The 20266-nt window shown below is 36.4% G+C and overlaps 1 protein-coding gene across 1 annotated transcript; it reads left to right on the plus strand.

Annotated features, from left to right (window-relative positions):
- The first annotated feature begins 2200 nt into the window (after positions 1–2200).
- LOC125839088 (uncharacterized) lies at positions 2201–7035 on the plus strand. Its single transcript, XM_049518073.1, has 3 exons — positions 2201–2246; positions 5440–5541; positions 6495–7035. Exons 2-3 carry the CDS (start codon positions 5442–5444, stop codon positions 6632–6634), a joined length of 240 nt encoding a protein of 79 aa, XP_049374030.1. The 5' UTR covers positions 2201–2246; positions 5440–5441; the 3' UTR covers positions 6635–7035.
- Positions 7036–20266: the final 13231 nt, after the last annotated feature.

Here is a 20266-nt window from a genome sequence, read left to right on the forward strand (position 1 = left end):
GAAACTTGAAATCATCTTTTGATAGGGCTCCTTAAATGAAACTTAATCAAGGATGAAGACTATCATACCTTTTATGGAAGAAACTCCACGAAAATTGGGTGAGAAAAGTGAAAATCTTGAGCTTGAAAGCTTGAATCCTTCTTCTCCAATGGTAGTTTCTAGAGGGAGAATATTTGGAAGAGAGGTAGTTTCTAATTTGTGCTTGGAAAACAATGAATTGAAAAAGGTGTTTTAATACTTTTAAAAGCTTTAAATAACTCTAATAAATCAATAATAACTGTCCCCAACCCCTAACTAATTAAATAGGAATTTACTAAGTTACCCTTACCTTGGCCGAGTCTTCGACAGCAACTCAGGTGTGACTCACGAAATCCCACCCACGGACCGTGGGTGGGTCCACGAGCCGTGCTGGCTAATCATGGATTGGGACTGGAGCCTAGGATAAACAGGGGAGGTCAAGCCTCGACCCACGACCCCCACCTACGGGGTGTGAGTCCACCCACGACTCGTGGGTGCCCATCCGTAGGTCAAGAACTTTTTGGAAGCTTTTGCTCTTTGGAGCAGCCTTGGGGTTAGGCTTTAGGGTCCTCCTCAAGGACTCTTGGTTGGTCCTTGGGGGGTCGTACCTTGACGTTTAACCCCTAAACCCCTCAACCTTAGCTCGGGAACTCACTTAACAACTTCAAACCCCATATCAAACTCAATCACACACTAGTTAGGCTCTAGTTTCACTTACTAGATTTCCGGGTCGTTACAGATACCTTTTGTAGTCCTATGCGAATCAAACATTGGAGTGCTATTTTTGTGTTTTTCCGTTATCTAAAACCCTAGCTGAAAATGGAGAGATTGAAAAACACAAGAACACACAAAAATCTAAATAGCTTCAAACGAAAACATAGAACAATAAAATACAAAAAAATCGAAATCAAATTCCTAAAAGTCCAAAGAAATCCTAAAGGTTGTATGCCGAACCTAAGATTACCTTAATTAGTGGGATTGTATGATTGTGGAATTGTGATGTGTATCTCTATAAATTTTTTGTCAATTTGTGGGGAAAAAAACGTGCAATATTTTAGAAAGAGAGAAGCGGGAAAAGAAGGGTCGGAAGAAGCATGGAGGGAATGAAGTGATGGGATTTTGCCAATTTTTGTAAAAAGAAAAAAAATTGTGCAATATTTTTGAGAGTGAAGCGTGAGATTTGGAAGAATTAGGGAATGGAATGATGAAATTGAATGAGAGAGAACATGAGTAATTAATTTGTGTCCAAAACGTGAGATTTAGTTGAAATAATTTAGGAACTAGATTAAAATATACTCAATTTGCTATATAATTAAAATACTGTCTTTTTTTAATAATATTTTGAAGTATGACTGTTTTCAATAAATAAGTTAGTAATCATGATTAGTTAGCCAATTTTTCCCAAATATAATGGGTTGGGTCCAATTTAGATAAATATTTTTTCTAGTGGATTCAATTTGTGTAGTTTTCCCTATATTTTATTTTCATAAATTCTAAAAATATATGGTAATTTTTTATAATTTATTAATTAATTTTTCATCTTCAATTGATAGTTGTAATATGTTGTAAAACATATATAAATTATTGTACGTTACATAATAGCCCAAATGTTTAAATCTTTGTTATGATTATAGTTTTAAAATCTTTTTAATAGAGTTAATTGTTGCACAAAATATCAAATTTATTCTAAAAGTGTTTTAAAATAAATTAAGATTTCACTTGATTTAATATGTCAATTAGAGTATCGTATTTTTATTTGTATAATATTTCGTATTACTTGTAATTACAAAAATCAATTATAGTGATAAAAAATTTCAAAGTTAAGAAAAAAAAATTCTTTAAAATTTAATTATTTGATAATCTAATTAATTTAAGCTTTAAATTTCTGATAAAACATCTCAAAGAATTAAAGACAATCTTATAAAGCCAATATTAAAACATGGTTGATTCAAATTGAAGTGAATTAAACAAATTAAGAAATAGAAAGTAACGATAAATTTAATTATCTAATATTTTCAATTATAATTTCATCAATAGTAAAATTTCAAAAATATGTACATATGAATTCGCAAGATATTAACAACAAATTATTAAGAAAAAATTAATTAAATAAGAACAATAAATAATTATTTTTTTAATATTCTATTTAGGTCCTTCCAAGTGTGCTATTGCTTCTCAGCACTAACATTTTACATCGCCCTCATCGGATCTGGTTGTCTTCTTTTTATGTATGTATGTATCTTCCTTCATCTTTTGTCTGCTCGGTGCTTTTGGTTCTTCGTTTAATCTTTGCCTGTTAGACGAATTTATTTCATTTTTTTGTGCATCTTCGGATGAATATATATATATGTTTTCGTATTTAAGGGAACTGAAAATTTGGTGGGGTTTTGGTTCTTGGGAGGATTTGTAATTTTGAGTTGGGCCTAAAGCCACTGCCTTAGTGGCTCTATCCCTATAATTGATTCTATATTCATAAAAGTGAGGCTGTTGGAGATGAAAGGAGATAAACTAATGAACATGTATTGCTAATGTTTGTTGATTTGTGAATGCACTCTTCAACTACTGGTACCAAGTTCTTCTGTATGCAAATTGTTGTAATTTTTTTATTGCTGATCATAACACAGAGAGGGAAATCCTTAATAGATATTCCTTAAAATTAGTTCAATTTACTTGCGTAGGGAAGGCATGTTATAAACATTTGAAGTTCTCAGTGCCCTTTGCTTTAATTTTATTGGTCCACTTTTTACCTGTTCTATGTTTCACCTAATGGTTCAAATTAATATACATACATCTCTTTAGACATCAGTCTGTGTGGAGATTTAAAATTTACATATATACATGGAATCACACAGGTATATAAATTAGATTTGTTGGTATGATTTTAAAGTCGTTAATAGACTTGTCTTAATTTACTACTTTTTGACTGCCTTGTCTTAGATATTGGTACTAGCTGGACGGCCAATACTCATATCCTTATACTTTTGATTGTTCAAAAGACTATACTATTGATTTTATAATTCACTTACCCTCTTAGTAAGTTTAGAAAAGATTAGCACTTAAATATGACAAGAAGGAGCTGTTGTTGAAATAGCTGGAAGTGGTAATTCTGATCATATTTCTGCATAGTGGAACTGGATGAAATAAGTTCTTTTGTATTGAAAATGTAATTGTGAGCTCGTCATGTTGTTGAATAGTCCGGTCAATTAGCAAGTATCATATTATTTCAACATTGACCATTATTAGGAAATATCAAGTTATATGTTCCTTATCCTACTAACAATGCCAGCTTACTGTTTTACTTCACATGACTCTTATTAAGAAATATCAAGTTTTCTCAAATGGGTCTTGCTAGAGTCCAGATGCCAGTGAAATCAATGCTGAAATTTCAGCAATTTGTTTCAATCCACAAATGCCCCGCCCCACTTAAAATTTTATAATATCTGTTAGCATCCGCCCCACCCCACATAGAAAGCTCACTCACCAGTCACCTCCCATAGTACCGCACCCGCCCCGTTGCCATCCCTATAGCAGATGCTGACTAGCTTGAGATTGATGCTTAATTGTTGTTGGTCCTTATTTTCTTGTGATTACTGTTGTTGCGACTTGCGAGTTTGTACCACTTGCATAGTAACCTATAGTGGTGACTGAATTTTTGGGGAGTAGGATTTTAGTGGGTCAAAATGGATTGAGTTGATAAATAAGTGGGTCATTGACCCCCCCCCCCCCCAAAAGGTTACGTTGTGCTTAAATGGTTTGGGTTAAAATGGACTAAACCATGGGTCATAACCCATCCCGTCCAATTCTTACCATGTTTTAATTCTTTTTGTTTATTTTCTTCTAAATTTTTAATCACTTAATAATTTATTTTCTTCATTATGACTTCATATAACATTTCTCTACCACCTAAGGTAGCGCAGAGGTCTATGAACATTCTATCCTCCCCAAACTCCACTTGTGGCTAGGGATGACACTTGGGGTAGCGTGGGGTGGGGCAAGCCTTGACCCGCCCTGTTCTGCCCCTTTTACTATGTCTTGAAAATTTCCCTTGTCCCGCCCCACCCTATTTTGCCCTGCCCCATTTAGTCTGGTTGTAATTTTTTTCTCTTTATTTATTATTTTTTAATATTCAATTTAATTTCTTTAATAGCCTTTAATATCTTTTTAATTGATTCATCTGGATTGTTAATTTTGCATGATTGTTGTAATATAATTTCTCTGAAATATTTTGCCCGACTAATTCAAACTTGAAACACATTTATTGTATACAAACACCTAAAGGTTCCTAATTAGCATAAACAGTTAGATTTATTTTAGTATGTAAACAATTTTCATGTCAATTTAACATTTTCGTTTTTAGTATGTAAACAATCTTCATGTCAATTTAACATTTTCGTTCACTCTTTACTATTTGAAGTTTTTTTTTTTTTTTTTTTTTGCTTTTCCAACCAATGTTTGGTAGTTGCATTGGAGCCCGAAAAATCCGGATTCGCGCATTGCAGTGTTCATTTCTGAGAGTGGCACTCCTAGTCGAATTTTTTTTATATCCATGGCCCAAACAGTTATTAGTAAAGCATTTATTTTTACACACTTGCATAACATTTGAAGAAAGTGAACAAATTAAATTAACTAAGAACAAAATTAGTCATTACTAATGAAAACATAATTCCAGTAATTTACTAGGTACAATAATTTTAAAGAGTTGTCCCATTGACAAAGTACAGAATTGTGAAGCATGACTTGTAAATTTTTTATTTTTTTTCCTCTCACTTAGTTATTGGGGGTGTATGGATAGTGGTTTTGAAATTTTTTAACTCATAATACTTCATTGTGCCATCGCTGAACTTTCTTAGCTTATGATATTACTAACCTACTTAAGGAATTAGAGATCTATTCCTTATCTATCCTGCCCTGCCCACCCATCAAAAAATGTTTTGCCCCGCCCTGCCCCATTTAAATCTTCCGCTTCTCTGCCCCGTTAAGAGTTTGCCCTGCCTTGTTTAGTTGTCATCCCTACTTGTGGGACTACACTGAGTATTTGTTGACTTCGACTTCATATAACATTATAAAATAAGTCATTTTAAAGCAGTTTAGATAAAGTTTCTCATGAGACAATCTGACTTACATATAAGCCAATGTTTAGATAAACTGAATTAGATGAGTCATGATGGTCTAAGTTAATAAATATGCGGTACATACTTCTCCCAAGCTTTGAAGGGTTGCGGGAGTCATGTTTTAATGGGCTAATTTTGCCACTCCTAGTAATCTGTTTGCCTAACTCAATCTTACTACATGATTACAGATAAAGTAATGTTTCCTGGTTTGTTAGTTCATTAAATGGAGCAGTATTTGTCGTTTGTTTCTATGTCATAAATGAATCTACTGTCTTTGAGTAACTGAAACCCTTTCATTGGATGGAATCAGGAATGGCTCTCTCATTAGAGGACTTCCTGGTTCGTGCCCGAGTACTAAAGCTGTACCGACATGCTCTGAGAATCTCAAGGAGAGCACCTCCTCATGCTAGAGGTGAGGCATATACTTGGAAGAGCGAGCCTATTTCCTGTTGTTTAATTCGTGGTGAATCTACTACTGTACTTTATTAAGTTAAACTAATTGAGATAACAAGGATGTTTGACACATTTTGTTATTTTGTGCTTTCTGCTCTTTTGGTTCTTCCTGTGTGTGAGTTGTTATTGCAATCTCATAGTTTGATCAAGTCATTTTGTCAATGCGTTAAAAGTTTACACTTTTGGTTGACTGAACCTTTGAACTTTGTGTATAAAGTAGAAAAGAGGAAGCCTGCGGTGTCTGCTAAATCTATGAGCCATTAATAAGTTACTCCGGAACTAGAGAGAATTACATGATGAGAGTCCATCAATGAAATACTGAGATGTGACTATGACATGTCACTACTTGTGAAATACTACTTGTTAAATGGGGTTTCCGAAAAATTGCGCTCATCCTTTTGTCATTGCAACCCTGGCCTTTGCTAAGCGCAAGACTCAACAGTCACTTTAAATAGTGTTACTTCTTAATATTTCAAAAACAGAAAGGTTGGTCTATTTTGCCTCAAAAAGTTGTATAGATAACTCTTTTGCAGAGATGTTGCAATGAAGAGTGAATCAAAATGTTATTTCTATCTAAGTTGCACAGACTCTTCACTTTCGATGCCGCACCCGTGCCGGATTCTCCCAAAATACACTACTTTTGGAGAATCCGACAGACACCCGTTGACATTTTTGAAGAGTCCGAGCAACATAGGTTTCTATCCATATCAGTCATACTTCTCTAATTATCAGCCATAGAGTATTTTATTTTGTTCTTTATCCCTTGAATTATTTCTCATTCTTTGAGCATGGTAATATTTTTTAATGGTTCAAACTTTCTGAAAATTGTTCTAGGTATAAGGCTTTTTCTCTTTTCATGTATATTGTTTATATAGTGTTCAATGACTTCAATTGAATCCTTTCTGTTTGCAGCTGATTTGAGGCAGATTATAAGACAAGAGATGGAGAATAATAGGAATTGCAATGACAAGCAGAGAATTCGGTTCTTGATTAGTGATGGAATTGAAAGAGTGAAACGTTTAGATGAGACGCTTGATATGCAAGGCCATTGATTTAACTGTAATGTGTATATGGTATAACTTACATCTTGCAACACTAACACTGTTGTCACCTCTCGGATTAATCAGAGACGTGCTGCAAACATAGGTGTTTCATGCGCTTTAGCTATCTCTGCTTGGTTTATTCCCTGTTGTCACCTGTCAGAACTTATTGTTTTCCAACTTACCTCCAATTAAGCAAGGATCTTCACTGATCCTCATGTAAACATATGATTTTGAAGATCTCCACTGATCCTCTTGTAAACATACTGAGAGTGTACTGCTCCTAGTCTCCAGCAGCTAGTAGAACAATTCTAAAATATGCAACTCTCAAGGTTCAGAGCTGCTTAAATTTTTTGTGTCCATATTGTTTGTGGAGGAGTGTGGTTATTCTCAATAATCAAGCTTATCATGTTTCAATTTTTGTACTAGTAAGCTATGTTCCTCGGACTCTTCAAAAATGTCAAGGGGTGCGTGTTGGATTTGCCAAAAGTAGTGTATTTTTGGAGAATCCGACACAAGTGTGGTATCGAAAGTGAAGAGTCCACGCAACATAGCTAGTAAAGAGGATTTTTGAGCTGCAATATTCACTTCTAGCAATTTTCATTCTAAAAAATACGAATTGGTATACTCAAGTTGGAAAACTCATAGGTGTAGAGGATTTTTGCATTCAGCACTGTGTATTTAATTAGATGCTACTTCTGAGGCTCAACTCCCATTTTAAAGCTTTACTGGGTGAGGGATTAGGTGCTTTTTACGTGTTTGCTTTTATTGTTATCAATGGTAATGTTCTTAGTTTTTACCAAATATGAATTTAGCATAAGGAGTCCATAAGAAATAACCTAATGGTATATTCCATAAGCTCAAAGTTAAAATGGAGTATACTTCTATAGAGGGAAGCAAATCCCAGATTCTTCCCACTTTTCTTAGTTGTTGCAAAACCACTTCACAAATTGGCTGATGACTCGGTCTCAAATATGATAATCATTTCACTAGAAGGTCTTTATGGGGAAGGGGCTTCTATCACTTAAAAGAGGTGTTTCACTTAAATTTAGAGGACAATTTTCGAAATAACTAACTTTTAGCATTAAATAGGACCCCTTATTAGCTACACTATTAATATTTACAATAAACAACTATATTTTAGTTTGCAATGGGGCTGATTTATGTAATCTTTTCCAGATGTTTAATTTAATAGAATACAACTAAGAAATAATCAATTAGAGAAAATCAAGGGAGAGAATCTTTCAAATTAGGTAATAGTGTTGAAAAACCTCATTACTTCCGTTACAAAGGCTAGGAGACCCAAAATAGGTGATCTCTTCCTTCTTCCTCAAACTCAATTAGCGACTGATAATTGTCCTTGATTTCAATTCTCCATTGATAATCCTTCTTTTTCCTCGAACTCAAGTCGATTGATCAGCGTTTTTGCTGGAAAAATTGAGATCGCTATCAGTGAAGTTTATTTTGAATACAAAATTAGATCAGTAGGAGATAATCTATAGAAAATCTATTCGGATTTAATTTGTTTTGGACACAACAATTGAAAGTTTTATTTTGAATTCAATCTGTTTTGGATACAACAATTGAAAGTTTTATTTTGAATTCAATTTGTTTTTGATACAACAATTGAAAGTTTTATTTTGAATTCAATTTGTTTTTGATGCAACAATTGAAAGATAGAATGGACATGAATTTTTATGTAGGAAGTTTCAAATACACAGTTGCCTAGACTACGATTTAGATAATGTGATACAAATTGTATATTCAACATAATACATTTTAGAATATAATTAAGTTTCGAAATACATTTTTACTTTGAATGTAGTCTGTTTGGGATACACAAGGACCGACTCCTTTAGGTGCGAGGTGCGATCAACCGCAAAAAGTCAGTAATAAAGAATCCGCTCTCCGCTAAGCGAAGGACAGTGAATGATTGAATGGTTTTGAATTTGAAAGTTGCATATAATACAATTTAGATGACGTGATACAAATTGTATATTAAACATAATACACTTTAAAATACAATTAAGCTTCGAAATACATTTTTATTTTGAATGTAATTTGTTTGGGATACAAACAGTGAATGATTGAATGATTCAAAGAATTACAAAAACATTTAGAAACGGTGACTACATTTGAATATAGAATCGATACAAAAAATAAACCAAAACATAGAAATCAGATTCCTAAAAATCTATTAAAATTGCAAAAGAGAGAAGCGGGAATAGTGAAAATTATAGAACTAGTCAAAATTTTGTGTCTAAGTGATGTAAATCCTTTGAAGGATTTTTACAATTTCAGGAAAAAAATCTTTGATGAGAGAGAAGCGGAAGTGGTAAAATTTTAACAATGAAACATGAGAGGGAGTTGAAGGGGAGAGAACGTGGGTAGTTTTTTTGTTTTATTTTTAGCCCAAAACGTGGTTTTAGTTGAACAAAATTAGGATTTAATTTAGGATACCTTTAATTTACTATATACATAAAATATTGTTCTTTTTAATAATATTTTTAAACGACAACTGTTTTCAATAAATAAGTTAATAATTTTGACTAGTTCCATAATTTTACCAAAATTTATTACTTGGACACAAAAATTCAATTTGATTTGATGTAAATATTATGTGCGGACAAATATTTAGCTCCTTTTAAAAAAGAGAACACTTCCATTGTCCCAAAAGGAATGAATACACATTTCTCTTTTTATAAACAATATTCCCATTTTATCTCCCAATAATAATATTTGGAAATAATGTTTTTGAAAAAAAGTAAAATAATGTGGGTCAAATGGCAATGCATGTATCAACATTGGATTTTGATTGATGCCTACAGGTGAAAATATTTGTAATTCACTGGAGGTCTACATAAAACGACATTGAATTCCCATGGTTAAGCGTTAAACGATAATTTATTTATTTTTAACTTAAACGATAAATTTAAGTTAAAACATGTGATATTTAACATGGTTAAGTGTTACAATCCAAAATTTAAGGTCATGATGTGCCATGACCCAAAATGATATCATGATGACGCCTGCCATAAACCCCAAGTAGGCAAGTCAAATCCAGTATAGACAAACTATTAGCTAAGACTAGAATATTACAAAGAAGTAAAATAAACATAGAATAGGGCCATAACATAGATATGTACATACGGTAAAAAATATACAGTAAAGGTCCAAAAGTAACTAGGAAAGACAAATGACAAGAGGAAGTTGCTTAGATGGTAAGCACCCCTCACTTTCAACCTTAAGGTTGTGAGTTCGAGTCACCAAGGAGAAAAGGTGGGAGCTCCAGGGGGATAAAAAAACTAGCAAAGACGAAATATACATGAGAACTAAACCCCGAACTTGGTGTCGCCGGTACATGAGTGTCTAAGTACAGAAAGGGACCATAAACAACAAGTTTGTCTGATCAAAAATACAAAGTACATATACAATACAAAAGAGGGAAAGTAGTAAGTCTCTGGACGATAAGAGCTCACCACGATCCAATCAGCAACGACCACGGGAGATCAAGAATCAACGAGGGTAACTCATACAAGATACTACATCAAAAAATATTAAGAAGTACAATATGAGTACCAAAACATGGGTACTCAGTAGGCATCATATGCAGACTGAGCTTAAATAGAACCAAATAAAAATAGGAGGCATGAGAGTGCTAATTCTAGTCTAAAGTGCAGAAATTGGTCAAAAATATAACTAAGGATCATACAAGCCTAAAAGTCCATCCTACAACCTTCCTAAAAATCATGCAACCTAATTTATATAGAAACTAACTAAGCTAAATCTAAAAAATAAGACCATAATCTACCTTGAAGTCAAAAGCGCACTCAAACCTCACCTAAGAAGCTATTTCCTTCTAAATAGCCTCAAAATGTTGTCATGCTATCAAAAACAGAAACTTCACACCAATATAGTACTAAAAATACCCATATCAATATTATAAAATTTGAACCGGAAATTAAGTCAAAATTTGACCCCCAAAACTCAACAACAAAACAAAAAACTAACTCTGTCATTATATTCCCCTCAAGGTGAGGATACATGCTCGGAATTTAAGCAAAGATGGGAGTGTAATCGAACCTCAAATGATTAAAAACTAAACTTTAAAGGATTTGAAAAATAAGAAATCAAGTTCTGAAACAACAATTAATCACGGAAATAATGCAAAAAATCGCAATAGAAAGCAAAGGGGAAGAGACATACATTTGAACCAACTGAAATGGTAAGAATTGAGAAAATTCTCCATTAATCGAGCTTAAAAATGGAGGAGATGAACTCATTAATTTGAAGAAAATATGGAAGAAGACACTTGAAACCACAAACGATCATCACCCCATGATGAGTCAGTATTTTACCAACTCATTGGACTCAAATTCATGAACTATTGCTTAGTTTTGATGCTAACTGAGGGGATTTTAGGTCCTAGTTCTCTTGTATGAAACCATTCTTTGGAAAAGTCAAGTCTGGTGGATTTTGTCATAGTTCAAAGTATACCCTAGGTGTAACATGGTGTATAGAACCTCAAAAGGCCCTAAACAAGACACTTAGCATACATCATACAAGATAATCGAAATAAAGATTTCAAAAGTAGCATTTTCGTATTCCAAAAGAGTTTGATAAAGCAGAAGAGTAATATAGTCTAAACAAGCCATCAAAAAATCAAATAAGTGGTTGGGATGTAACTCATACACCACATACATCATCCAAACACTATAAAGACATAAAGCAAGTAAAAATGTCTCGGTCCTCGGAACATGAGGACTCACCAACTCTTGAATCCGATTGGATGATCAACTAGCCACGAGTGTGAGAGGTAGGAGTGTCAAACCTTATATTAACGATACAATGTAGATTCAAGCATGAAATAGTACACGGAATGTACTAAGTATAGGAAAATATGCATAAATAGACATGATATCATGAAGAGTTTAAACATGTAAGGTATGACCAACATTTGAAGGCATAAAGAAGCAAAGACATATAAATCATAAGATATGATCAACACATTTAAAATAAGAGACATAAGAAAGCTTTGAAGAGACATTTTGTGGGATTTTAGTTTTAATCGACAATAAGACCATGAGAACTATATCATGGAATCCGGTATATCCCTCATACCGAAAGAAAGGGATTCTACTTGCCAAGGTAGAATCCATACACATCATCTTTTGCTAAATGAATCCACTAGCTAGGTCATTTAAGATAATCCTACAGGGCACATAGTTAGGGACTAGAGGTCACTACTAGAGACTTCCCTATTTGAGCCTCCACCTTAAAGCCCTCTCGGTTCTAAGTCTAAATCCCAATGGAATAGATAAAATCAAATATCGTTATAACATAGGAACGCCAATGATAAATACCAATCCACATCTTAAAGATCAAAATATAGAATTGCTCCTTCAATTACAATTCAAGCATAGTGAGAAAACCTTTCACCAATGTAAATCCATTTGTGAAAAATACGACCATGTGAGCTATCAACATGGAATCTGGTGTCTACACCACATAGAAAAGAGGTGTTCTCACTTGCCAAGATAAGAACCATGAACTTCTAGCTTATGTGGATCCACTAGCTAATGTCTATCTAGACAACCTATGGTGGCACATAGTTTATGGGACATGGGTAATTGCCACTTGTCCACTCGGTACTAAGCATAACTCCCACGGAATATTCATTATTCTTAACTTTTCTTAACATTCATGAGACATGGGTATTATCCGCTTGTCTTATCATTGGAGGTCATGTGTAATTGCCGTTTGCCTCATTATTAGAATAACTCTTTAACTTTGATTCATTTTAGGTGAGAAGACCTTTCAACCTTAGAATCCTTTATGTGAGAAAACCTTTTACATTCATGTATTGAGTAATTATGTGAGAAATTCTTTCACAACAACCAACCAACAACATCATTTATGTTTTACTCTCAAAGCAACTTATATCATATTTCATTAATTTCATAAGAACATGCATATTTCCATAATTCACCTTCATAGTTCGAAACCCAATTTCAATCATCAAAATCAAGAAAACATGGGTTAAGCATGGGTTAACGTGGATTCATCTTAAAAACATGAAATTATCTCAATTCATGTATAATAGTTCTTAAAACAATCAAATAAATTGACATTGAAAGAACCCATGACATGGAAGAAAATCCTAACTTCAATTGGAGATTTCTAACTTTGTAAATTGGGGAATTTAGGAATTCTATGGAGGTAAGAGCTTCATAGATGAAGATTGTCATAACTTGATGCCAAAAGCTTACTATCAATGGTGGAATTTGAGTCTTGGCTTGAAACCCTAGCCTTCTTCTTCGAGCTTCTAGAGAGAGAAATATTTGAGAGGATGACTTGTTCTTCTTTTGAGAATTTGAGAGAGAGAATTGATTTGGAAGACTTTGCGGTTAAAAACGTTTATATAAGCTTTTAATAGAGGGGAAACCGACATAGTATTAGGCTAGAATAATTAGGAAAAGACCCAAAAGCTATCTTAAAAATAAATGTTGAATCTTGTCGACGACCCGACCTATGGTTTGTTGGTTAGACCACGGACCGTACTAGTTGGTCGTCGGTCAACTTCAAAGAGTATGATTTTGGGACTCCCAATGACGGACCCATTTACGATCCGTGGGTCCACCTACGGGTCGTAAATGCCCAATCGTGGGTTTCAACTTTGACTCTAAAATATCTCAAAGTTTGGGACTCATCTACGAGACCTATCTACGACTCGTGCATTGGACAACAGATCGCCCGGGTGAACCATTGGAAAGTACTAGAACTTGACAAATTTTAGGAATCTCGTCTGGCTAACCACGACCTGACCTACGGTCCGTGTGTCAGTCCACGGGTCATGGGTGGCTTCGTCGGTACTGGTATCGGATCCTACAAAAGTTGCAAATTTCTATTTTTTTTAATTCGATGTGTTATAAAACAATTGAAGATCTTGACAAAGCTGAAAAGGTTGATTATTAGAGTAGTGAGAGCCTAATTAATGTTGATCGAGTTCTTTTGACTATTCCACCTAATGAAAATCTTCAAAATGATGAAAATCAAGTTAATATTGAAGATGATGATCATATTCAAAATGACCAGTATGTTGTTGATGCTCTAGTGCAAGACGATGTGGTCGGTTAGCAACCATCTATTATTGATTGTCACTCCCCAAACTCGAGGGGCGCAACTGGATCCTAATGCCAAAACTTAGACCCGAGCCGATCCTGCTAAACCATTTCCTACTAGCGCATGGCAGCCACACGCAATCAAGAAAACAAACAAGTATATCTCGAGTTAAAACTAAGCCCTCGGCCGGCAAGGCCACTGTCAACTGATCTATAAAAGAAAATGCTACTCCGAGGAGATCATATAAATAAATATCCAACTAGCACAGAAGTCCTGATTGGGCTGTCGAGGCCACCATGATATCTATACCAAAACTAAAAGCAGGTATATATAAATACAATACATCAAACAACTCACAAGCTTCAGGAAACCAACAACCTAGGACAGTATGGAAATAACGTAGCTATACACCCCACACACTAGTCTACAAGCCTTTAAGAGTAGTAAAGATTGGCAGGACTGGGCCCCAGCCTACCGATAAAGATATATACAACAAAAGGTAACAAACCTCCCAACTCTGGCAGCTCCAGAGGAAAGGGGCTAGCCAATCGGATATAAGTCAATCCTCCTGCTGAGGAGGTCCACTGGGTCGTCTGTCGGGACCTGCATGCATGAATACAGCGCCCCCAAGGCAATGGGGCATCAGTACAAAATAATGTACAGAGTATGAAAGGCTATAGACTAAGTGAGCAAGTATCATAATATACTAAAAGCAATCACGTAAGGAAATCAAAATTTTAGATAAGCATGCTAACCCGCTACTGAATCTAAAAATACAAAAATGATCAAACATCAACCTAACCAAGCCTCCATAAGCTCGGTAGGTACAACCAACATACCACCAACCTAAGCCCCCATAAGCTAGAAGTTGCCAAATCAATCTACAAACCCCTATCAGTAGCCCCTTGTCTTTGTAAGAAGTCACATAACCCTTTTTGGCAACGATATAGCCCCGTAGGCAGCACATAACCCTCTTAGGCAACACATAGCTCTCTTTGGCGTCAAAATAGCCCCGTAGGCAACACATAACACTCTTTGGCATCAATATAACCCTGTGGGAAACACATAGCCTTCTTTGGAAATAACATAGTCCTATTAGACAACATCATAGCCCACATAGGCAGTTCATAGCTCAACAACTAACCACAATAGCCCCAAGGGCGACAACAAACAATTGAATAGGCTAAAGGTGATCAATTTAGCTATAAATAATATACATGAATAATCTCCAAGTCGTTCCTAACTTAGGGTCGTTCTTAATAGATTATGAGTCCCTAAAATGAGGGTTTATAACCACTAAATCAGCCAACCACTCACAATTACATCTACAAGATCACCAACGTTAACTACCTCTAAGGAAACATGTCGAATGAAGGGAATAACCTTAACATACCTTTCTACTGAATGCTCGAAAGACAGTAATTCCTTCACAAAAGTTATTCCTTATGTCCTAAGCTTCACAAACACTATATATACACAACTGGTACGCACCTATAAACAGTTCATAATTAGTCTTAAATCGGCAGATTTGCCATATTGCCCCAACTTGTCGAAACGTCCATAGAAATTCATAAAAACAATCATAAAAGAGTCCCGAGATGATTACCTTAGTTAACCAAGTTTAAACCTTGAAGAAACACCAATAATTACAAATTTATATCTTTAAAAACTAGCTCCAAACGCAGCTAATAGAAGGGAAAAACGATTGCCACATGTAGAGATCATGTTTCTAGGCACGGGGGCAACGTTTAATGGTAGAAATTGTCAAAACTAACCTTCATCATGCAAGAATTCCATAGGAACCCTCTCTTAAGCTTTCTCTCTGGTTTGGAAGTGAAATGAAATGTTTTCATGGCTTAAAACGTTGAGTAAGCCGACCTACCACATTTTTTACTTGACCCGGATTCTTCCCCAGCAGTTCGTAGTAAAACCCTCATAACTTTTTACTCCGATGTGGGTTGGATACGGGGTTTTGTGCATTGCAAACTAGACTCATAGGCCTTCGATTTAATGGGTGATGGACTTCTAACTCTTTATATATTGGGAAAAAACATCCAAGACATTTGACCCAAATTTCAGAGAAATCTTTTAAAAGGAACTTACGATAACTTTCTCCAACTTTTATTTTGCGACTTACCTAACTTCAAAACTTAATATACAACCCTTGAACACTTAAAATATGACATATCACATCATTCTTAATTTATTACCCACCCTCCTTGTCTTTCCACGAAGATACGAGTTAATTTAGACGTTTTGAAAAGTTGAGGTGTTACATCCTTTCCCCTTTAGAAACATTCGTCCTCGAATGAAAAAATCTGAGTCACATGGTTAAGTCCTTAGGAGTTTCAAAAATTTAGGCAGAATATCCTTTGTAAATGTGACTATCCAGGAACATGAAATGTAGAAATTCTAACCTAGGTGTCTCACAGGATGACATAAATAGCTAAGCATTATAGCTCCACAATAACAGTGCGAGCAAATATACAACGACAACAACAATAATAATAAGCAATAATATTAAAAAATTCAGATTGGTATCTAACCTCACTGCACTAATATGCACAGATATACCATCACCCTAGGGTACGAAACAAGTGAGGATATTTGTCCTCATGCCACCCTCAGCTTCCCAGGTCACCTCTTCTCTATTTTTGTTTCTCCACAATACTTTAATCGAAGCCACCTCTTTGGTCCTTAATTTACGGACCTACTGATCTAATATGGCAATTGGAGTTTCCTCGTAGGACAACTCCTCTGTGATACGAACATCCTCAATCGGGACAACCCGAGAACGGTCCCCTACGCACTTACGTAGCATCAACACATGGAAAACTGGATGAACAGATTCTAGCCCCTTTGGCAATTCTAAATCATAAGCCACCAGTCCTACCCTTCGAAGGATCCGGTATGGCCCAATGAATCTTGGACTAAGCTTGCTTTTTTTGCCAAATCTCATAACACCCTTTATAGACAAGACTTTCAAGAATACCCAGTTATCGACACAAAACTCTAAGTCCCTTCATCGCACATCTGAGTATGACTTCTGTCAGCTTTGAGCTGTTAGGAACCTCTCTCGAATGAGCTTAACCTACTCACTGTCTGATGTACTAAGTCAGGTCCAATCAACCCTGACTCATCTACCTCGAACCATCCAATGAGGGACCTACATTTTCGCCCATACAAAGCCTCATAAAGTTCCATCTCGATGCTCGAATGATAACTATTATTGTATGCAAACTCAATAAGAGGTAAGTGGTCATCCCAACTTCCCTTGAAGTCTCAAGTGCACGCCCGTAGCATATCTTCGAGTGTCAAAATTGTGCGCTCAGCCTGGCCATCTGTCTGAGGGTGAAAGGTTGTACTAAGATTAACCTGTGTCCCTAGTTCTTTCTGGAAGGACTTCCAGAAGTTGACGGTAAATTGTGCTCCTCTATCAGAGATAATAGATATTGGGACACCGTGTAGCCTAACAATCTCTTTAATATAGAGCCCTGCATAGTCTTCGAACATAAAAGTAGCCTTGACTGGTAAGAAGTGGGTTGATTTTTTTAGTCTATCAATAATTACCCAAATAGAGTCAAACTTGCAACGCGATCGAGGTAACCCTGTAATAAAATCCATATTAATTGCTTCCCACTTCAACAAAGGAATGGCTATCTCTTGAACTAGCCCTGTGGGCTTTTGGTGCTCAACTTTCACCTGTTGGCAGTTAGGACACTGTGCCACAAACTCAGCAACGTCCTTCTTTATCCTGTGCCACCAATAGATCTCCTTAATATCATAGTACATCTTAGTCGAACCAGGGTGAATATAATAACGGGAATGATGTGCCTCTTCCATAATCTGATGTCGAAGCCCTGCAACATTTGGAACACCCAATCGACCGCTATATCTAAGGACTCCATCTCCTGCTATATCAAATGCTAAGGACTGTTGATCCTGAGCCTTGGCTCTGAGCTGCTCTAAGATAAGATCCTCTTGTTGCCGTGATTTTACTTCTACAACTAGAGATGATACGGTTGTGTCCTGAATTGCTACCCCACTATCTTCTACCTCTAACAATGACTCCCAAGCTAGCTAACTGATGAAGCTCTCGCGCTAGCTCACTCTTCGCAACACCTAAATAGGAAAAACTACCCATAGATCTTCGACTGAGGGCATCGGCTACAACATTTGCCTTTCCTGGATGATATAAATAATTCACATCGTAGTCTTTCAGTAACTCAAGCCATCGACGATGTCGCAGATTTAACTCCTTCTGTCTAAAGATATATTGAAGGCTTTTATGATCTGTGAAGATGTCAACATGAACGCCATATAAATAGTGTCTCTAGATCTTTAACGCATGCACAATTGCAACCAACTCTCAATCGTGGGTCGGATAGTTCTTCTCATGCTTTCTCAACTGCCTTGAAGCATATGCAATAACCTTACCATGTTACATTACAACACATCCCAACCCAACACCAGAAGCATCACAATACACCGCATAGCCTTCTGAACCCTCTAACAATGCTAGAATTGGTGTTGATGTCAACCTGTCCTTCAGCTCCTGGAAACTATGCTCGCAAGCCTTAGTCCACTGGAACTTAGCTGCTTTTTGAATCAGCTTCGTTAATGGGGCTGAAAGTGAAGAAAACCCCTCTACAAACCTTATGTAGTACCCAGCTAACCCTAAGAAACTACGAACCTCAGTCGGAGTCATGGGTCTGGGCCAAGTCTTTATGGCCTCGCAATGCATGCATCTGATACAATATGGTCTAAGAAAGCTACAGAGTCCAACCAAAACTCACACTTAGAAAATTTTGCATAAAGTTCTCGGTCTCGAAGAACCTGAAGGTCACAGATGATTTGCATGCTCAACTTTTGAACGTGAATACACCAAAATATCATCAATAAATACAATCACAAACAAGTCTAGATACGACCTGAATATACTATTCATCAGGTCCATGAACACTGCTGGGGCATTAGTTAATCCAAAAGACATTACCAAGAACTCAAAGTGTCCATATCTGGTTCTAAAAGTTGTCTTTGGAACGTCTTTCTCCCGAACTCATATCTGGTGGTACCCTGATCTTAAATCATTCTTTGAGAAGCACTTAGCACCTTGTAACTGATTAAACAAGTCATCAATCCTTGGAAGGGGATACTTATTCTTTATAGTTGCCTTATTCAGCTGTCGGTAATCGATACACATTCTTAGTGAGCCATCTTTCTTCCTTACGAATAACACTGGCGCACCCCATGGTGAAGCACTAGGCCTAATAAAGCCTTTATCTTGTAAGTCTTTCAGCTAATCCTTTAACTCATTTAGCTCAGCATGATCCATTCTATAAGGAGGGATAGATATGCGTTGTGTACCTGGTAGCATATCGATAGCAAAATCAATTTCCTGTTCTGGAAGGATACCATGGAGCTCGTTTGGAAATACATCTAGAAACTCATTAACTACCGGAATAGACTGAAGAGTCGATGGTTCTGCATCTATATCATGAACGTGAACAAGATGATAAATACAACCCTTAGTAATCATCCTCCTCGCCTTAATATAGGAAATAAACCTACCTTTCGGCGTTGCTGTATCGCCTTTCCATTCCCGAACTGCCTCTCCTGGAAAGTGAATCTAACAATCTTTGTCGACACTCAACATTAGCATAACAAGACGCTAACCAGTCCATACCCATAATGACGTCGAAATCGACCATCTCTAACTCTACGAGATCTACAGAGGTCTGACGGTATAATTTCTACCGTGCAACCTCGATAGACTCTCTGGCAACAATAGACTCACCAACTGGGTAGATACAATAAAGGTCGATCTAATGACTCTGCTACTATACATAACTTCCCCGCAATAAATGGAGTAACATAAGACAGAGTAGATCCAGGATCTATCAAAGCATAAACACAATGGGAGCAAACAATCAATGTACCTGTCACAACATCTGGTGATGACTCTGAGTCTTGTCGGCCGGCTAGTGAATATGTACGGTTCTGGCCACTACCAAACTAGATGCTCCCTCTCTGCTCCGCCTCTACCTCTACCTACTAAGTTGGGGTCCACGCCCTGTAGACTGTGCTGATGAGAGGAACCTACTACTACCTGGTCGACTGACCTATACCACCCTGACCTATGGTCGGGCAGTTTCTCCACCCATGCCCCTCCTGTCCACAAGAATAACAACTTGGAACCTTGTTTGCACCTCCCAAAATGCATCTACCAAGTTGCGCAACGCGGCAGGACTGTCCTAGCCTAGGCCTGAACCCCTCTGCTGCTGAGAGCCTGATGCTCATGAACCCTCACCTTGCTTGACTGTCCCTGACGATCAAAATCTACTACCCTTGAACTGCTGTGGTGGAGGTCTAGGTGGCCTAATAGAATATCGAGGTCTGGACCACCCTGAAACTCTCCCTGTGAACCAGCAGGCCTAGCCCTCTTCTGTCACTCTCTTTAGACTATCTCACTCATATACTGGAAATATCAGCGATCCTCTATGCCTTGTCAAAGGCCTGAAT

The sequence above is a fragment of the Solanum verrucosum genome, unplaced genomic scaffold, assembly GCF_900185275.1.
Source record: "Solanum verrucosum unplaced genomic scaffold, falcon-dt-bn FXZP01000304.1, whole genome shotgun sequence".
Classification (NCBI taxonomy): Eukaryota; Viridiplantae; Streptophyta; class Magnoliopsida; order Solanales; family Solanaceae; genus Solanum; species Solanum verrucosum.

What these genes read in the sequence shown, in the direction of transcription:
- LOC125839088 (XM_049518073.1), top strand. Translation starts at nt 5,442, where the DNA reads ATGGCTCTCTCATTAGAGGACTTCCTGGTTCGTGCCCGAGTACTAAAG. An exon ending in AGCACCTCCTCATGCTAGAG is followed by an intron (nt 5,542 to 6,494) that starts GTGAGGCATATA and finishes TTCTGTTTGCAG; the next exon opens with CTGATTTGAGGCAGATTATA.